This window comes from Myripristis murdjan, chromosome 3 (assembly GCF_902150065.1).
Source record: "Myripristis murdjan chromosome 3, fMyrMur1.1, whole genome shotgun sequence".
NCBI classification, from domain to species: domain Eukaryota; kingdom Metazoa; phylum Chordata; class Actinopteri; order Holocentriformes; family Holocentridae; genus Myripristis; species Myripristis murdjan.
In genome coordinates this window covers 30,535,863-30,554,173 of record NC_043982.1, presented here as the reverse complement: position 1 = coordinate 30,554,173, position 18,311 = coordinate 30,535,863, and the positions used below count along the sequence as shown (strand labels likewise).

The 18,311-nt window shown below is 40.9% G+C and overlaps 2 protein-coding genes across 2 annotated transcripts in view; one reads left to right on the top strand and one right to left on the bottom strand.

Moving 5' to 3' along the window:
- Nucleotides 1-1,745: 1,745 nt before the first annotated feature.
- Nucleotides 1,746-5,979, top strand: LOC115357228 (beta-1,3-galactosyltransferase 1). Its single transcript, XM_030048646.1, has 3 exons — nt 1,746-1,892; nt 2,607-2,613; nt 5,050-5,979. Exons 1-3 carry the CDS (start codon nt 1,746-1,748, stop codon nt 5,964-5,966), a joined length of 1,071 nt encoding a protein of 356 aa, XP_029904506.1. The 3' UTR covers nt 5,967-5,979.
- A 4,976-nt stretch (nt 5,980-10,955) lies between these two features.
- LOC115356647 (fibulin-7) overlaps nt 10,956-18,311 on the bottom strand; it is a 10,011-nt gene continuing 2,655 nt past the window's right edge. The window contains exons 2-8 of the mRNA XM_030047868.1: nt 16,841-16,997; nt 16,582-16,752; nt 15,802-15,927; nt 14,537-14,719; nt 14,280-14,417; nt 12,499-12,634; nt 10,956-12,169 (exon numbers count right to left, since the gene is read on the bottom strand). Coding sequence (XP_029903728.1) covers nt 11,806-12,169; nt 12,499-12,634; nt 14,280-14,417; nt 14,537-14,719; nt 15,802-15,927; nt 16,582-16,752; nt 16,841-16,997 — 1,275 coding nt within the window. The 3' untranslated portion in view covers nt 10,956-11,805. The remainder of the gene's footprint in view (nt 12,170-12,498; nt 12,635-14,279; nt 14,418-14,536; nt 14,720-15,801; nt 15,928-16,581; nt 16,753-16,840; nt 16,998-18,311) is intronic.

The window sequence follows — 18,311 nt, the reverse complement described above, 5'->3', positions numbered from 1 at the left end:
GCTTCTTCACATCGGGATCTGAGAAGGTGACCCAAAAAAACAGTGCGCCAGAAGTGCACAAGTACAAACGGATACGGTGTTCATTGCTTTGGCCACAAGGTTATGGCATCGAATGACACAGTAATCCGTAAGGACCTGCGGAGCCCGCTCTTGTAGCAGAGAGGTGAATCCGCGGTGAATCCGCGGTACCGGCCCACCATGGCTGAGATAACATCAGAGATGCAGGTTGTTGGTGATGGGGACGGTCTTCTCTTACAAGTACGCATCCACTGCATTAAAAATTGACGGACCCCGGGTGTCGGTTACCAAATACCAGGCAAACATAAATTCTTCAGCCATCTCCTGACTGTTGAGGTTTTTATAGCGGACATATGCCATAAGCAGAGCGCAGGAGCACCGGATTCACTTACAGTTTTTCTCGATTGCTAAAACACAAAAACTGGTTCCTGTAGCACAAAAACCCAAACCTTTTTGTCATTCCCAGAAGCACACACGCATTTCCCATAACCATAAACACAATTCACCTGTTTCCACACAGGTTTCAATATTCAAAACTCTTTCTGCAAAACCTTACACAAAAGTGGCCAGATAAATCATTCATTGCACTATGTGTTCATTCAGCAAACACATGCTCTCAATATAATTAACTCAAGTTATCATGACCTAAACTCAGAGACCACACCTTTCTCCAAGTGCAAACACTCAGCCTAAAAATTGTTAACACACCTGTCACAATTGTGCGTCAATAAATAGAGCCTGGAGGCTTTGGAACAATGGATCACAACCACGCCGAGGTTGGTGGACAACAAAGAGGAAGAGGAAGAGGATGAAGCAACTTTACCTTTTCAATCTGACAAAAAGGGGCCGCAACATCATTGGACACCGAGCAATCACACAAGTTCCAGGCCAGAGGGGAGGCAGTGTGATGTTGACAAAATACTATGGCCTGACCCTGACCTGAGACAAGATCATGCTGATGCTGTTGCCGATGCTGATGAACCTGTATATGTGCTGAATATGGAAATACTGTGAATAAAACCTATTGTGGACATTTTGGTGGCAGTGTTTTGAATGAATCCCTCCAGTGTGTAACAAACACTCATGTAGTCTGTGTTTTGACAGCTTGTGTGTGTTGTCTGAGGATAAAAACTAACTGGGACCCAGAAGTTGGATGTTTGTACCGTTGGGTGTGAGTTTTTAGAATTGTGTGTGAAGATTTGAGAAAATGGTGAGTTGTTCCAGGGATTGTGTCTAAGCAATTGAGAAAAACTGTAAGAAGTGGGGGCCAAAAAGTGCCATGTTGTGTGTTCAGCTCATTCACAGTGCCTCTATTTTGTCTACCTCATCCATGCCCCTATACTGCAACACTTACGGTATAAAAAATAAAAAGACGTTTGGCTCATCCCTGTTAACTCAGACACATGCCCCAAATCCATCACCTCGATTGAGGTGTCTTTAAAATTAATGCTTTGGACTTACCGTTTCAATGTATATCATGAATTAACGCGCAGTGAGGTCCGTGGCTGGGTAGGCAGGATCAGCCAGAGCTTGAATCGCATAGTACATGCATATAAAAATATATTAAGTAGAACTCAAAATATTAAAACCACTGCAAAGTCAATCAAGCTGCCGCTGTCGAAAATGTACGGTAGTTATTGACATCGGCAAATTATAGCGCGCACGTAATTACTGCCACTTAATTTTCTGAGCTTTTAAATCTCCCTGTTAGCTTTTACCTTTTCGTCATGTGCACTGATGTGGAGCCCGTGCTGCTAATCCAGCGCTGTGTCTGTCCGGCTCTTCCCAAAGGTGTTCAGGTTGATCTGAGAGCGGATGTGGGCTGTGGAGGTTTGGTGCTCCAGCAAAGCCCTCGGCAGGCTGTGCAGGTCGCAGTCAGCCTCGCTCAGCCAGACGCTGCCGCGACCCGCCGAGAAAAGGAGACTCGGAAAGCATGACAACTTGCTAGCTTGACTACATCCACACAGCCCAGTCTTTCCTTTTGTACCATTCCGTTTGAAAAGTCCTCACAATTTTTGTCCCTTCCTTTGGATTAAATCCTTGAGGCCTGGTGTTGATTTCCCAGTTAATATTACATTTTTGTTCCTCAAATATCAAGTTAGAAAGTCTTTTCATGGGAAATCTCCACCTTCGCTGCTAGCCAAAAGCACTGCCCGCCGGTGACAACAGCATCGCAAGACCTTGTGGGGGATTCAGGGCCTGTTGGGAATCCCGACAAGCCCCGAACTCGCCGGTTGGCCAGCAGCTACAGTCCGTGTGCATCTGCACCTGTAAAGGCCCATTTACATGTTGGGTGTTTGTTCTGCCTGAGTCACGTCAGCTAGACGGAGTTTAATATCAGTTAGTATCAGCAATTACATTCACATTTGTGCCTGTGTGTGTGTGTGTGTGTGTGTGTGTGTGGTAATAACTTGAGGCACAGCCAGGATGGGTGCCAAAAAAAGAAAAGTGGACATAAGAAGTTTCTCAAAGAAAATAGGCCCACTTTATTTATTATATTGCTGATGTGTAGTTGATAATAATGGTCATAAATAACAATAATAGTCAACTAAGCTATTGATGTTTTTCTTCACTGTTTATTTTGTCAGGTGGCAGGTATGACAATAGTTCAGCATGCTTCCTTGAAATGAGAGCTTTTATCAGGCACATTAGCCTGTTGTCTCTAGGGAAGCAGGAATTACCCATTTTTTACCAACCATGATTTAAATTGTTGAGGTTATAGAACTGTAGAGCCTCAACAACACAGGGATTTTTTTTTTTTTTTTAAGCTTAATTTAAAGCCAAAGAGATACACTTCTTTTTGTTATTATATGTACTATTTTCATGTATCATTTGTGTGTTGAGAGGCAGCAACTGTTTGAAAAACACCAACAAAGAAAGTCTGCGAGGAAAATACAGTAAAACCTCAGATTACAAATGTTCATGTGATTTTATATATATCCATATTGATGTGGAATAAATTGTACATAATAATTGTGGAACTGGTTTTTCTGTAATCTAGAAGTTTTTCTATATCTAGACTATAACCATACCATCAAAATCTATGGCTGTTGCATCCTAAATTGTCCCACTGTTAATATGTCATGCATTAATATATTTTTGTCAGGTAACAGGTAGTAGAGATACAGACTGGCATAGGCATGTGTTTGGAAACTGCAGTCATAAATGCAAAACCATCAACTGTCAAGGGTGCGGCCTTGGAACACTTTTATGTCCCCACCAATGTCAAAATCAAACCTATGCCCTTGTGTGTGTCGGTGTGGGCATGGGGTAGAGATGTTCAGAAAAAGGAAACGTCTCAGACAGGTAGGTAAAAGAGCCTGTTTTCCTATGATGAGAGCAACAATAAATGAGGACATCAGAGTTTTCGTTGAAAGCTCACATTCATTGTTCAAAAAAAAATAAACCTCTCCAGTTTGCTTTCTACTCAGTCTTTATTTCAAAGGCCAAGAGGACTATTAGATTTTCTTAGATTTGTACTATCTCTAACAAATCCTCCAAAAAATATGCTTTCAGGCAGCTTTAAAAAATCATATTTTTTCATATGAACAAATCCAGTTTATCAACATTTTCATGCTGGTGAAATTGAAACTCTGCTAAACATATCAAGAATGTGACATGAATAATATATGGGTATTTATTCAGTTTCTGATATTTTAAAGTTTTATCTCAGTGATCGGTGTGAGATTTTTTTTCTACAAAAGTAGAAATAAAACTTAGACTTTTTAAAAAGAGAAAGTGGAAAGATCAGCTGACAGAGATAGGGGTGATTTGACATCGTAACATGACTACTCGTTTTTTCCCCCAGAGAATAAAGGGAAAACAAATAACCGGAACGCACATCCTGTTACTAAATTCTCCGCCAGCGCCGTTCCAGTGGATTCTGGACCAATGACACCAAATCCCAAGAAAACTGTATTCACAGGAAATGCATGAATAATTTGTTCTATTTCTGTTTTGTGTCTCCAAAAAGGTCGTCATCTGGCTTGAGGCAAAATTTGTCTGCAAATCCTGCACTAATGGCAGCTGCTGTTCCTGTGAAGTCAGAGCCTGTGGCCAGTGAAAGACAGAAATTTTTCTTATGAACAGTTTCAATCTTTTTGAAGTCTACCCCACAGCACTGATGGGGGTTTGCCGAAGCGCTTGCCGCATGAACCCCTGTCATGAACGCACAGAGGTCCTCATTGAGACAAGGTGGGAAGATACTCAGACCCGTCTCTATATCCTCTGAAAATATGGTCTCTATGCTTATTGCCCCTGGGAATTAGTGACATTACACAGAAGAATATTTTCTAGGTGGGCGTGCACTCATTCACTGACTCACTGTTGCCTCACAGGAAAAAAGTGTAAATCAGACACCACATCCCCTTCTCTTTGCTCACATGGGTTTCTTCCCACACTCTAAAGACATGTAATTCAGGTGGATTAGAGACTCTACATTCCCATAGACAGTGTTGTTGTTCTTCTCAGTACCTGTAATTGATTACACTTACATTTATTTTATACTTTAATAACATGCAACTAGTTACTTCCCAACGCTGCCCATAGATATGAATGTCAGTGTCTGCCAGTCTGCCAACTTCATCTTATTCTGGTCTAGGTCTTGAACTGATTTCAACCCCCTTTGGACCTTGGAATTTAAGCTGGTCTCAATACAGTAAAATTCTTGTAACTAATGTTAATTATTGGAAGAGGCTATCAGCACCGAGGCCTATTTTCTGGAACAAACAAACTGATGCACACCTGATGTATTTAAGATTTTTTTGGCTTGCTGTTACCTCTTACTCCTTTATGCCTTTGTTTGTATTGCAGAAAATATACAGAACTCCTTTCATAGCATAACATACTTTATCTGTAATGTCTCAAATTGTGTTTACGGTGATTACAATGATCACTAATGGCAACTTCTTTGTATTTTTTCAAACACATTATCCAACAGGAGTGAAGACATCCAGCAGGGGGCAAAGAAGAGATGGGGATGTTGGTGTCATTTGTTAACTCTCTTTCTGTTCCTGATTTTCGCTACATCAGTCATCATACTTGAGGCTGATCCGAGTCAGTTCTCTTTCACTCATAAGTCGGCGCCTAAGTTGGAGAAGCACAAGTATTTTGTGGAATACCCTCATGAGTACCACTTTGTTATAAATGAGCCAGAGAAATGCAAGCAGCAGAAGCCTTTCCTGGTCCTAATGGTTCCAGTGGCTCCCCAGAACAGGGGGCATCGCAATAACATTCGCAGCACGTGGGGCAATGAGAGTACCGTCCTGGGCAAAGTGGTGAAACTGTTCTTCTTGTTGGGGCTGCCCACTGGAAAGGGAGCAGAGCAGGTTCAACAGCAGGTGCTGCAGGAGAGCAGAGAGCATCAAGACCTCATCCAGAGCGATTTTGTGGATTGTTACAAAAACCTTACCATCAAGACCATGATGATATTGGAGTGGCTGGACTCTTATTGCTCCAGTGCCTCCTATGCCATGAAGATTGACTCAGACACATTCCTGAATTTAGACAACTTGATCAACATGCTGTTAAATGCTCCAAAAATCAATTACATGACTGGGATGGTGGAGTGTAATGCTGTGGTTTCAAGAGACCCAAGCTCTAAGTGGTACCTGCCTGTGGAGGTTTTCCCTGAGCCAAAATACCCATGTTATTCTATAGGAATGGGCTACATCTTGTCTTTAGACCTCCCCAGGAAGGTTGTGCACAGTTCTAAACATAACAAAGCTCTCTACATTGAAGATGTTTATTTGGGAATGTGTATGAAATACCTGGGTATCCTGCCAACTCACCCCCCAGACCTGAATTGTTTTCATTACATACCTGTGCTTTACGATCGCTGTGCTTACTCCAAGTTAATTATTACGACTACTTATGAACACACCGATCATGTATGGGTTTGGAAGGACTTTAAAAGATCCGGCCCCTTCTGTATTGACGAGACACAATAAAGGACATTATGCTGAAGATTTTACATCTGGGGTTGTGAATGTAATACATGGCTATCATCATCCAGGACTTCTGTATTGTTCCAGGGCAACAATGTGCCTCCCTTCCCACAGTTCAGCTGTTTTCTCTGTCCTTTGTACCCATCAAGAACTGATGTATGAAAACATAATCATATTCAGGTTATTAACCAGAATGATTTATAGAGTATGATTTATGATTTATGACAGCATTTACGGTCCATTGCCCATGAGACTCATCAGTTTAGTTCTGCAAGAAAGTGAAATTGTTCAAATCATGTAAATTATTGTTTTAAATTTAGATAAATGGTACGTGAATATAATCCAATAAGCATTTTTCAGAAATGTTTACACCTACTTCAAATCCAGTAACACCTGTGGTTATAGATTATAACAGTGATTGTTTCGCAAACTGGAGTTTTGTTTTTGCCAAACATAATTTATGAGCTGTTTATCAGTCTATCCATTAATTAATAACAGAGTGTTTTTTTTATTATTATTATTATTTTAAATAGACAAAGTGCAGGTCTACTGAATGCAAATGCACAGTTACACGTTGTTGTAAAAATGTCAGGATATAAGTCAACTATGTGTCTCACAGTACATTGCCTGAGGTAACAACCAATCACAGAGCTTCAGATTCTGTTGCTGCTGGTGGGACAAGGAAAAACAAAGACATCTTTACCAAGTGCAAAACACAGTTAAAGAAAAGGGCAGGTATCTATGGAAAGAAGAAGTCCGAATGAAAAGATTAGGACTAATGCTGCTTGTCTCCTTTAGAGGTAGTCAGTGTCATGTAGAAAATGTGTGTGAGGCAGATTTAATGGTTGCATAATGGCATTTTTTTTATAGGTTTTGGGAAACAATTCTCTGTTCCATGAATGATGCAAAAACATTTGAGATTCACAAAGAACATTATTTCATGTTTTCAGACCATCTCTCATTTAAAACACTACATGTTTTAAATGTGTGACTTGTGCATCATGTTTCTGATACACATGTACACAAATGTAATTCTGATACTAAGTCACTTTTCATTTAAGCAATCTGTTATTTTGCCCATCATGGTGTACACACACACACACACACACACACACACACACACGCACACATTGTCAGTATAATTGTTTCGTTCTGTTGGGCCTATTTTATCTCAGGTGACTCTGGGAAACTCCATGTGTGACACAGCTGTGGCACCCTTTGCTGTTATTTGGCTGAAACATTTCCAAGAGGACATGTCCTTTACAGCCTGTTCTTTTTTTGTTTGTTTGTTTGTTTTTTTGTTAATGAAGACATTGTTTATTATATTGGGAGAGCAACATTTTTTTCATGGGTGGAATAAAAAGATTAACTTGAATTCAAAACTGGATTGGATGAAAACTGTGCTGTTTGTGCCATCTGGTGGCTTGACATCCCTCAGCTGTCTGGTTCAAACATCAGCATAAAGCAACATAATAATTCAACTTGTATTTTTTTTCAATAATTTTGATTTCCGTTAATAATGTAATTGTTATCGATTCAGCATGCTCAAGCATATTCACATTGTTAATGGAAAGTTTCTCTTTCAAAAAGTACAAAAGTCTGTTTCTATTACTGAAAAAATCTTTATTGCTCAAATTAAGTTTGATTATACTGCCACGTTGCCAAAGATTAAAAATGCAAACCAGCTTTTTACAGCTTACTTTTCAAAATGAAAAGTAATATTTGAATATCATAAACTCAGAGAATTCATTTGGGAGTGGTCAAATATCAAGCCAATAGATCATTTTGTTGGCTATGCAGAAATTTAAAGGAGGGTGCCGCAAGAAACAGTCACAGATTGTGATTTTGATTGGACTTTTTAAACAGTCTGTCTTCTTTACAGGCAGTAGGGGGCAGTGTAGCACCATGACTCAGGATGGACATCAGCGAGCACAGATTACAATGTTTGACACATTGACGAAACCTGCACAATCTGAAACGAAAAAATACATGATAAATGATGATGAACTGAAAAGAGGATAGACCGGAGACAGGCAGAAACAGCTTTTCTTTCCTTGTAATAAGCATCGCAGGTCTTAAGTCGGTGGTGTCAGATATTCCAGTTGTTTATGTTAGGTCAGCCTGTTAAGTCTCTCTAACATTCTACGTTGTATTTTGTTTTTGAATATTACAACAGTAGTACATCTTTTTGTTTTGTGATTCGCTGATTAGTTACATCTAGGAAGGCACTCGCTCTGAAATGTCCTTTGAGGCATGTTTTTGATGAAACTCTATGAATGTGACTTGAACAGAGAAATGCAAAAGAAAGTTACAGAGTATTATGGGTGCAGGGACAGATCCAATGTCAGATTCAGGGTGAAAAAATAAGGTACAGTCTGAACCTCCACTCATACCCTGTCACATCCAGTTACCTGACTGTATTTAACCGGCTCTGTACTGTGGAACCTGCAAGGTCACAGGTAAGATTTTATTTCCATTAGCCTTCCCTCTCACAAACCTCCAATTGTAACAGCCAGGCACTGCTGTTATGCATGCTGACCCGCACAACTGTCACCCCCACCCCTCCTTACCGGCATGCCCGTGCTGTATGGCCCTGAGCCATGCTAACTTCAGACCATTGTTTATTTAAACTTCAGACCAGGCCATGGTATTCCCTTTCACATGCACCAGTGATGGCCAGGCCAACCTTCAAAGAGACTGGGCTGGTTTCTTATGACTACTGCAGAAGCAGGCTGAGTTGAGGATATTGATTTCAGTCCCCTGCACACTACTGGCACTCATTAAGTGGGTTTTATCTATACGGTGTGAGTCGGTCACATGGGAGAGAGGAAGAGGGTGCTGGAGATGGACGACTGGCGATAGAAGAATGAGAAAGAGGATGTAATATGATAAGGTAGAGCTGAGGAGGAAATGAGGGAACACTGAGGGGTGAGCAGCAAAAGAAGGCCAGAAAGACTCACCCTCTCACACTGCAAAAAAATATCTATTTTAACAAGTTATTTTGACTCATATTTAGATCTGCCTTATTCTGCCTTTCTGCAACCTGAAAAACTGAAACATGCAAAACGTCACTGGAAGCATGTACGATTATCTCATTCCACTGGCAGATTTTTTGCACTTGCTTCAAGAAAAAACAGATTTTTAACTCTGGATATGAGACAAAATGACTAAATATAACAGAGATTCAGTGTTAGAGTTCCATGCTTTGTATATGTGTACTTTTATAGGTTTTTATTGTGCACGCTGTACATTGCTGAAAAAATGCAGGACATTTGAGGAGTAAGCAAGAGCATAGATTTCACGTCAACATTCCCCCCTCACCTCATGCAACCCAGCCACTATCTTTTCCTGAGGTTTAATAACAGACAATTCAGGCCGGACTGTAGCATAAAATAAATAAATAGAAATAAATAAAAAATAAAATGCAAACTGCAGCAGAAAAACTATGCACATATGTATTTGATTAAAGTAAAATTAAAATTAAATCAAAATTATATATGTATGATATAAATAACTATCTATAGATTGTGTGTTTAACTGTGTGTTTATTTTTGACCTATACAGTCTTTCTAGCATGGCTTGCTTGAACATGTAAACTTTCATTTTTTTACAAAGTTCAAATAATTGCATTTCCCATTATGAGATTTTTGTCTAATAGGAACAAAAGAGTTTGGGTCAGCCCATTGGCTGCGTCTGAGTGGCAACCTTGAAACAAACACTGGCAGCTCAACGTTGGGAGTTTCTGATGACAGATAGCAGCATACAGTATTGTGATTTTAGCAAGAGGGGGAAGACATTTAAAGTGTTTGTATGTGAATGAGTTGCAAACCAATTCATCATAGGACAAATAATGACATGCAGACAGACTTCTGACCGAAATTAAGGCTCAGCTATGGATGAAGGCTCTGTGGTTGGGATGGTGCTGGACTGGGAGCTGTGGTTAGGAGGGTAGTAAAGCGGGGCCGTGGAACTGCTGGACACTGAATCGTCATCACACAGGCTTTGTGTTTTCCTTGGGGGGCTGACATGGGGACAGGCTGCCATTCAACTCTCCCTTTGCTTACTCTTACTCTTTCACTGAGACAGATGAGGGAGAGATAGAGTGAAGAACAGTGAGAGGTCTATTCTGGAGTGAGAATGGAGACAGTGGTTTTTAATTCAGCCTGCTCTTCTTACCCCACTGACTGACTGGCTAGAGTGAATCGTCTGCTATTCAGGCTCGTCCATTCAGCCATCACTCTCAGTCTGCCTCCCTATCTCGGTGCATCTTTTTTTTTTTTCTTCACTCAGCATGCAATCTCATTTTGGGATTCTACAGCCAGCACCCTCTCCCCCGCCCTGTCCATGGTGTCCCTGGTGAGTGTGGTGCCTTCTCCGCAACTCCTCTGTCACCCGCAAGATTGAAAACACCCTGTTTGTCTCCAGTGAAGCAGCTCGCCTGTCTCCATGTCGGGTAAGGTGGTGTATGGTGTTTATGAGTGTTTTCATGTCCAAAAACCTGATTGAGTTCAGACAGTAGATAGTTAGAGGCCAGTGCAGCACAGAGGTGACACATTTCTTCAGCCTTCTCTAAAACCCCCCACTACAAACTTTTTCCAGCCACAAACATACAGCTGCTCAAAAGGGGGAAAAAAAATCAAGCAACTGCAAATCATCACAATTGCCTTACTTGTAAGATGCATGTGTATAACGTGCACTTTCACGTGGGCTTGTTTTTGTGTATTCAAAAATTAACGTCATTCATGCACTGTAAGGACATAGTAGCTCTTTGAGGAGCATGTCTTTGGCTGCCTGTCTGCTGAACAGCACCGCTCTGTCCTGCAGGAACTGAAGTGTTTCCCAAACATCCACGGCTCACATATATCAGACCTCTCTTACAGTATGTTTGCGAGCAAAGGAGCAGGGCAAATTCAAAACATTCACAAAGTATCCAGCCATTTCTTGTTCATTTGAAATAAAAGAACTCACTTTGTATGTTTTGTTGGTTAAGTTTAATGATGTTTGGATGAGAAGCAAGCAGATTTAGAGTTATATTAACAACAGAATATAAATAAAAATGTGATTGTAATGAGGATTAGGAAATCTTCACATATCATAGATCGCATAAACAGTATACACCATTTAAAGGTCAACTGATGGCAGGGCTGTCAACATTTATGGAAACGGCACTCTGTTTCAGTGTGGACTGCCAGCCGTACCCAGTTATTGCCCAGTCAAGCGTTGGATTACCTCATGTTCCTCTTCACCTCTACTGCCCCTATCTCTCTTATCTTTGTGCCATGAACCTGTTATAGGTAATCCATGTAAACGTCTTGCTCTTATACTTAAAGGAGCACTAAAGAAAACTGAGGATTGATTGAAATCAGGACTAAGATGACAAAAAACACTGGAATATCACTGGCACATAAGTTATCATACATAGTGCACCTTTAAGCAAGCTGAGACACTTCACTCAATTCAACTTTGTGTAAGTCTTTACAGATACAGCCACTGAGGAGCGCATCTTCTAATACATTTACTGCAAGCAGCTGTTTGAAACAGCCGCTGATCCGCCGTCATCTGAGAGACAGTATGCCTGCTCAGGACTACTTTACTACACTTTTGAGAATGTATAGGCTTCAACATCTCCTCCTGGGTACATATTAATGCAGGAGATAAGGAGAGATCTGTGATGCAAGACTTCTAAGATGGTCACCACTATACATCAGATTATTACATGGCCTTAACCAAACATGGAGCCCACAGCAAAATGCAAGCCAGTTGTTGTTTGGTCCACGTGTTCTTTAGCCAATGGACCCTACGTGTGTCTTCACTCCAATCCTTCTGTCCTCCTCCTCTCTCTCTAGAACTCGTACTGGGAAACAAACATGGTGACCTTGGTGATGTACCTCCCCAGCTGGACACGTTTCTCTAGCTCGCTCATCTCCACCTCCGCCTCCAGCGTGACAGGGCCCTGCACTGGGCTCACCAGCATCAGCTGACCCGTCTGCCGGTCTGAACGCTGCACTGTGAAGTGGCGTCGAGCCTGCTTTCCCCCCAGCAGGGAGAAACGGAGCGTGTCACCCATTGGGCGCATCGCTGTCACACGGAACATGACGCGAGGAGCAGACAGATTGGACACCACAGACAGGTAATGGTAGGAGAAGGAGTTTGGGGCCTGAGAGCATGCCTTGTTGTCCACGGGACAGGGGTTACGTTCACAACGCCTGGGAAAACAGGACAAGTAAGTGAAGAGTGGGGAAGTGATGGGTATACTTTGTCAAATACAGAATACCATGATCAGGGTGCATGAGAAATGCTAATTAGTTGAATCCATGGACTAAGCTTTTGCTTCGTCTATGGAAAATTCCCCTAATTTCCCCTGAAAATGGTCATATTGTTGGATCATTTATTTGATCTCAGGCTTAATCCTCCTTAGTCTTAATCCTGCTTGTAATTCTTATATCACAAAATACATAAATATTTTTAATAACTGGGGAAACATTCCATGATGGCAAAAACAAAATAAAAGAATCAGAATTAGGATATGACTCACATAGGGGATGTCTTGACATATGTAGCATTACGGATTCGGGGACAGTCCACGCGGACACACTGGAAACCACCGTATGTGTTAACGCACATCTGGTCCCTTGTGCAGTTGTTCTGTCTGGTCGCGCATTCATCAATGTCTGTGAGACAGAGGGGGGAAGGAAAAAAATAAATTATGAAAGTAGAAACGTATTACTATATATCCTACAGCTTGGTCCTCTGATGATTGTTCTTGTAATCTTGCTGATTTGTTTTTCACTTTAGATTAAATAATGTGCTGTGTCTGACTAAGGCGGTGTGGTCACTAGCTTCACAGTCATGGCCAGACTAGTGCCAGTTTAGGGTGTTTTCTTACTCATAATACACAATTAAGTCATAAAATGTGTCTTAAACCTGCAATCATTAGTGGTTAGCTTGCTCTATAAAAGGTAAAAAGACCTAAGACATTCATTCAAGAACTAATATGGCAGGGTAGTCACATTTTGGCAATCAGAGGGATCCAAGCACCATCAGCACAATGGAGAAGAATCCAAAACCTTTTCTCATTTGTTTGGATGAAAGCGCAAACAGACATTATACACCTAAACATTAAAAAAAGAGAGGCAGATAACTAACATTGCCGTATAATAATTAAGTCAGAGGATTGATGAAAGGAGGATCAAAATGGGTTGATAGAAGGTGGGTGCCTGAGAGAGTCTGATGGTGTTCTCCAGCATTTCCAAGCAGCATCCAAAGCAAGTTCGGCATATTACCTGTTCAGGGGGAAGGAATTTTAAAAAATGTGACTGCACTGAAGTTACTGCAGCTGCAGCAGTGCAACCTGCAAATACTGCAAAGCCACTGATCACACAATAATCGAAATACCAGCCCCTGCAATGGAAGTGCAGATGAGCAATCTGGTCATGGATGGAGCCAAGGTGCTGCCTCGTCATCTCCTCACAGACCACAACAGACTCAACTCTGATGCTGGGGGAATGTTTTTCTCTGCAGGTATCCTCCCCCTCCTTCAAATTTGTTGTTTTACTTTTTTAAATGAGAGACTTAAAGGTAAGAAGCATTTGTCAAGCAAAAAGGGAAAAAAGACAACACAAATCATCAGAGTTAAAGCGATAAATGTATCAAATAAACACAACCAGAGAGCTGAACATTTTCATATGAACAAAGGTCAACAAATTTGCAGAAAGGAGAGTCAAATACCAAAGGAAAGAGTGGCAAAGATCATAACCATTATGTTGTGGGCTATTTCTTGAGATGATAATGAAAACAAAGATTCAAAATCAGTTAATCTGCACAGTGCATGCCTTACATATGGGTATGATTTTCATCTATGAGATTCATGGCATACACGATTAAATAATTTTAGAAATAGAAGAAACAGCTAATCAACATTACATTAGTACCTATAATACCTCTTTATTACATGTAGCTTTCATCATCTATATTTTATAATGCTTAAGTCCCTATATTAAATATAATACATATGTCCTGCTGTCAGATGAAAAATGAAAAGAAAACCCTGCTAAAAAAAAAACAGGGCAGGACACTTTGCCTGGCTTGACCTGTAGAGAGAAACAATTAAGAAAAGCCAAGCTGAAGGTCCCACTGCACAGTGTTGAATGTTGCGCTGAGGTGTGGATGTGTTGTTGACGTGTCCTGTGGAGTTGTCTGGGACACTCTGAACGACTCGAGCCATCTTGTGGAATACTGAATATAACATCTGGCAAAAATTCCTGAAATTTTGAAAAAAATTAATTCTTTCAAAAGAAAAAAAAGCAGCATGCTCACCTTTACAACTGCGCCCATCGCGGGTCACGTTGTATCCAGCAGGACAGGTACAGCGGTAGCCTCCAGGGGTGTTAACACAGGAGTGTAAGCATAGTCGTCCAGCCTGTCCATTATGGAACAGTTCACACTCATCAATATCTGAAATATACAGTAAACACACACACACACACACACACACACAGAGTTAACATATGAAAGCATAAGAAATGCACATGCATAACTGTGTATTTGACGTTTGGTTTTATCACAAGTTGTACCGGTGCAGGTGTTGCTGTCCCTGCCAGAGATGGTGTATCCTGGTTCACAGGTGCAGTGGGTGGTTCCCTGCACTTGTGTGCAACGTGATGGGCGGACAAAAGGCCCAGTGGTGGCAGCTGGCAAAGCACCAGCAGCAGCAACTGAGGAGGAGGCGGCCGAGGTGTTTGTCATGGTGACAAAGACTGAGTGAAGAAGAGGAGGATGAATAAGTAAACAGTGAGGGTGCACAGAGTTTTAGAGAGTGTAAATGTATTTATTTCATCATCTTTATTAGCAATAATGTTAATTAACAACTATGATAGTGCATTTTTTCTGTATCAGTGTATGAGATGGATTGCAATTGCATATTGTCTATTGTTGTGAATATACGGCAATATTGGAACTGAAAATAGGTTTAGTGCAAAACACTGAACAGTGCAGGTATAATGACTCTAAATATCAGAGTTTAATTTGAATTCCATATATAACTGATGCATAACATATATTACCTAATGTTCAGTGCTTAATATTTCAAAAAGACAACTAATTACACCGTCTAAAATGTTACAAAGCATGTAAAATTAATCATAGCGTCAGTAAAAACCCATACTGAGTTTTACATTTATGCAAGTAATAATTTTGTCAGAAAAAAAATATCACATCTGGTGGTTTTCTCATAATTGAATGCTACTGTTCATATGAAGATTTGTATGTGTGAACTGTCTGTTTGTGATTGTGTGTGTGTGAGTGTGTGTGTGTGTGTGTGTGCGCGCGCGAGTGAGTGTGTGTTTGTGTGTGTGTGTTTGCAACATGATGAACTGTAGGCTGTCAGAATGGATAAACAAAGCTCACACAGTCTAGCCAGTGTTCAGGCTGACTGCTGAAAAACAGATCTGTCATGGTCAGGCTACATTTTAAATCCACTTCTACCTGCGTGTAGCTCTCACCTACAGTATTTTACTGTATATTAGAGTGAAAAAAAATTAAATAAATAGAGAGAAACAAAACAAACCGGGCCACACTGATTCAGCTGGTAACACTGCCATCCAATCAGCACCTGCCTTGGACTGAGTTTACGTTTAAAACTGATAAAACTATACTGGCCACAATTATCTCAAGTGTCCCCTCATCACTAAAATGTTTGTTTTATACATTGTAGGTCTTAATATTACAGTAAACTTGCAGGTGCAGTGTCTGAACTGCTTGTTTGAATGTGACTTGTCCTGTAATGAACTACATCTCCATCAGGTATGCAAGGTTTGAGTATGTTGTGTTTTACACCTACATGTTGGCACAGGGCTCTGGCAGGTCGCTCCAGCCCAGCCTTTGGCACAGATGCAAGAGAACTGGTTCACCTCATCCACACAAGTCCCACCATTCAGGCACGGGGCGGACGCGCACTCATTACTGTCTGAGGGGGAAGACAGAACGAAGGGTTATACGAGGGAACTGCTGCGCAACATTTTAGCTTGCCAGAGATATGAGGACATATGTAACCCAATACCTTTGAAGCTTGAATGAAGAAGAGCATGACATCACTGTGTGTGTGTGTGTGTGTGTGTCTGTATAACAGTGTATGAGAGACTGAATGAGCCAGAGAGCAAGTGAGTTAATGTTAGGTGCAGCCAAAGTGCAGGGGATGCCCTGTCTCTATCAAACAGCCTTTGAAGCGTTATCTGAAAATTGGCAAGCTGTCAGACAAGGGCCCAGGCTGGAATATCATATGTCATTGCACTCAATAAGCTCTTTGGTTGACCAAGAAAGTACATAAAAAGGAAATATGATCATGCCATGCATATGAAATGTATCTTATCTACACAGAAAAATCGGTCGTAATATATATGATGTATAAAAAGAAAGGAAAGGCGACAGACAGAGAGGAAGGCGGGGCACAAAGAGGGTGATGACAGGGTCGCAACAGAAATCAGTTGCATAGATAAAAGAATGAGTGATGGCAAGAGAGGAGAGAGATGGGAGAGAAGGAGTGGAGAAAGTGACCATCACGGTGCAGCAAGACAGACAGTAGCAATTAGAGCGCTGTCTAGCTGGCTGGCATTTCACTCACCTCGACAGAGAGGCTGCTGGCCACTCCAGCTCAGGCTTTCCTGACATATTCTGCTCTCTGACCCCACCAGCTCATAGCCAGCATCACACAGAAAGTGAACTTCATGGCCCACGGTCAGCACCTTGCCCAGTTTCCTGCCATTGGCCGGTGCATCCAGTTTTGGACACGTGTCTGTTGGAAATGTAAGAGGTGATTAGAAAAAAGTGCAACAGCAGATGTTTTAGCATTGCTGATCAGTCTTTCTACAGGTTTTGCTCACTGTTGTTGGCTCTAGCGGGCTGTTTTGCTGTGCCCTGTAGCAGGTTTATTTTCTTCTTCAGGGTGCGGAGACTCTGCAAGTAGGAGGCTTCATGAGCTGAGAGAAGTTTCTGCACTTGTTTCAGAGAGTTCTGCATTTCCTGTCGACCAGGACAGTCCTAGAGCAAAAGAGACAGCGTGAGAAATGTCCTCCATGGTGTCCCACACTATCACTTTTACAAGCTCTACAGTAATGTCCTGTCCAAAAATTGGAAAAAAAAAAAAATCTTGGGATGGATCTCACGGAGAGGGAAGCCTATTCCAGGCCAGTCAGAAGTGCACTGGGTGCCAAGTATCAAATAAGCAATGACACTCTACAGTGCAAAGCTGCAAGAAAAATTAGCACTCCTCCTTTTCTCCATTAGTTTGACATGACTGTGTAAAAAGAAAAGGCATTCATGATACTTCTTGCAGACAATTAAAACGATTATGTGTCATTCTTAATGTTAATGTTATTTAATATCCAAGGCCTTAATAGCATTACAGTGCCAGTTCCCATTTGCATCTCGAAAGCCACAGAGAACACTTTTATTCCATCTTAAAATTTCTTGAGTAATTTTCTTAAAAGGGAATGTTGTTGGATTTATGAATTCATACAAGCTATACTGCTCTGGCCCAGGTCCGTCAAATAAATGTTTATCAACATGGAAAACTCCCTCCTCAGGCGAGAAACCACGGTGATGTAATCAGGACGCACAGCCTGGAGTTGTTCCAGTCATAATAAATGGAAAACTAACTTTGGGAGGCTTTAACACTCAAATGATTTTGATTTTATAGTAACTTTAGGACATGAAATCCCACCTATAAAATGAAAAGAAAAGAAAATCTAATTTTCTTTATTGCACTTAAACATTCCACATTACAATTCTTCTCGTTTTCTCTCAGTGGAGTTGGACATGTGGCATAAAAGGTTTGTTTGTTGCATTGTTGCTGCTGCATAATTTTTTAAGCAGTGGTGTTTAACTTAAAGTTAAACACTTAAAATATTCAAGATTTTTAAAGAGATATTTATTTTTTAACAGCACATATCAACAATAAACTGCCAAAATTAGCTTCCCCGAGTCATTACATTCATTCTGTATATATGTTTTTCTTCTGTTAGATTACATTCTGTATATATGTAATCTAACAGAAGACTGAAAAGACACTTATGTCTGAAGCGATACAGTAAAAAGCTGTGGGAGCCAACTCTAGTGTGCAGATTATTCTGTTCACGATACCTGTAGTCTAGAAATCATCTTTCTAAATGCAGCTTCATGTTCCTATGCAGAGCTCCACTGGGACTGATAGAAGAGCTGGGCTGAGTTGGACTGACTTTCTTTTTTACTTTCTTAGGCTTGCGGTTGATCTGTCTTTTTTTTTTTTTTTTTTTGGTGCACCACATAATTATACAGGGGATCAGTCAGCTTTGCGTCACCAAAAGCTGGGTGACT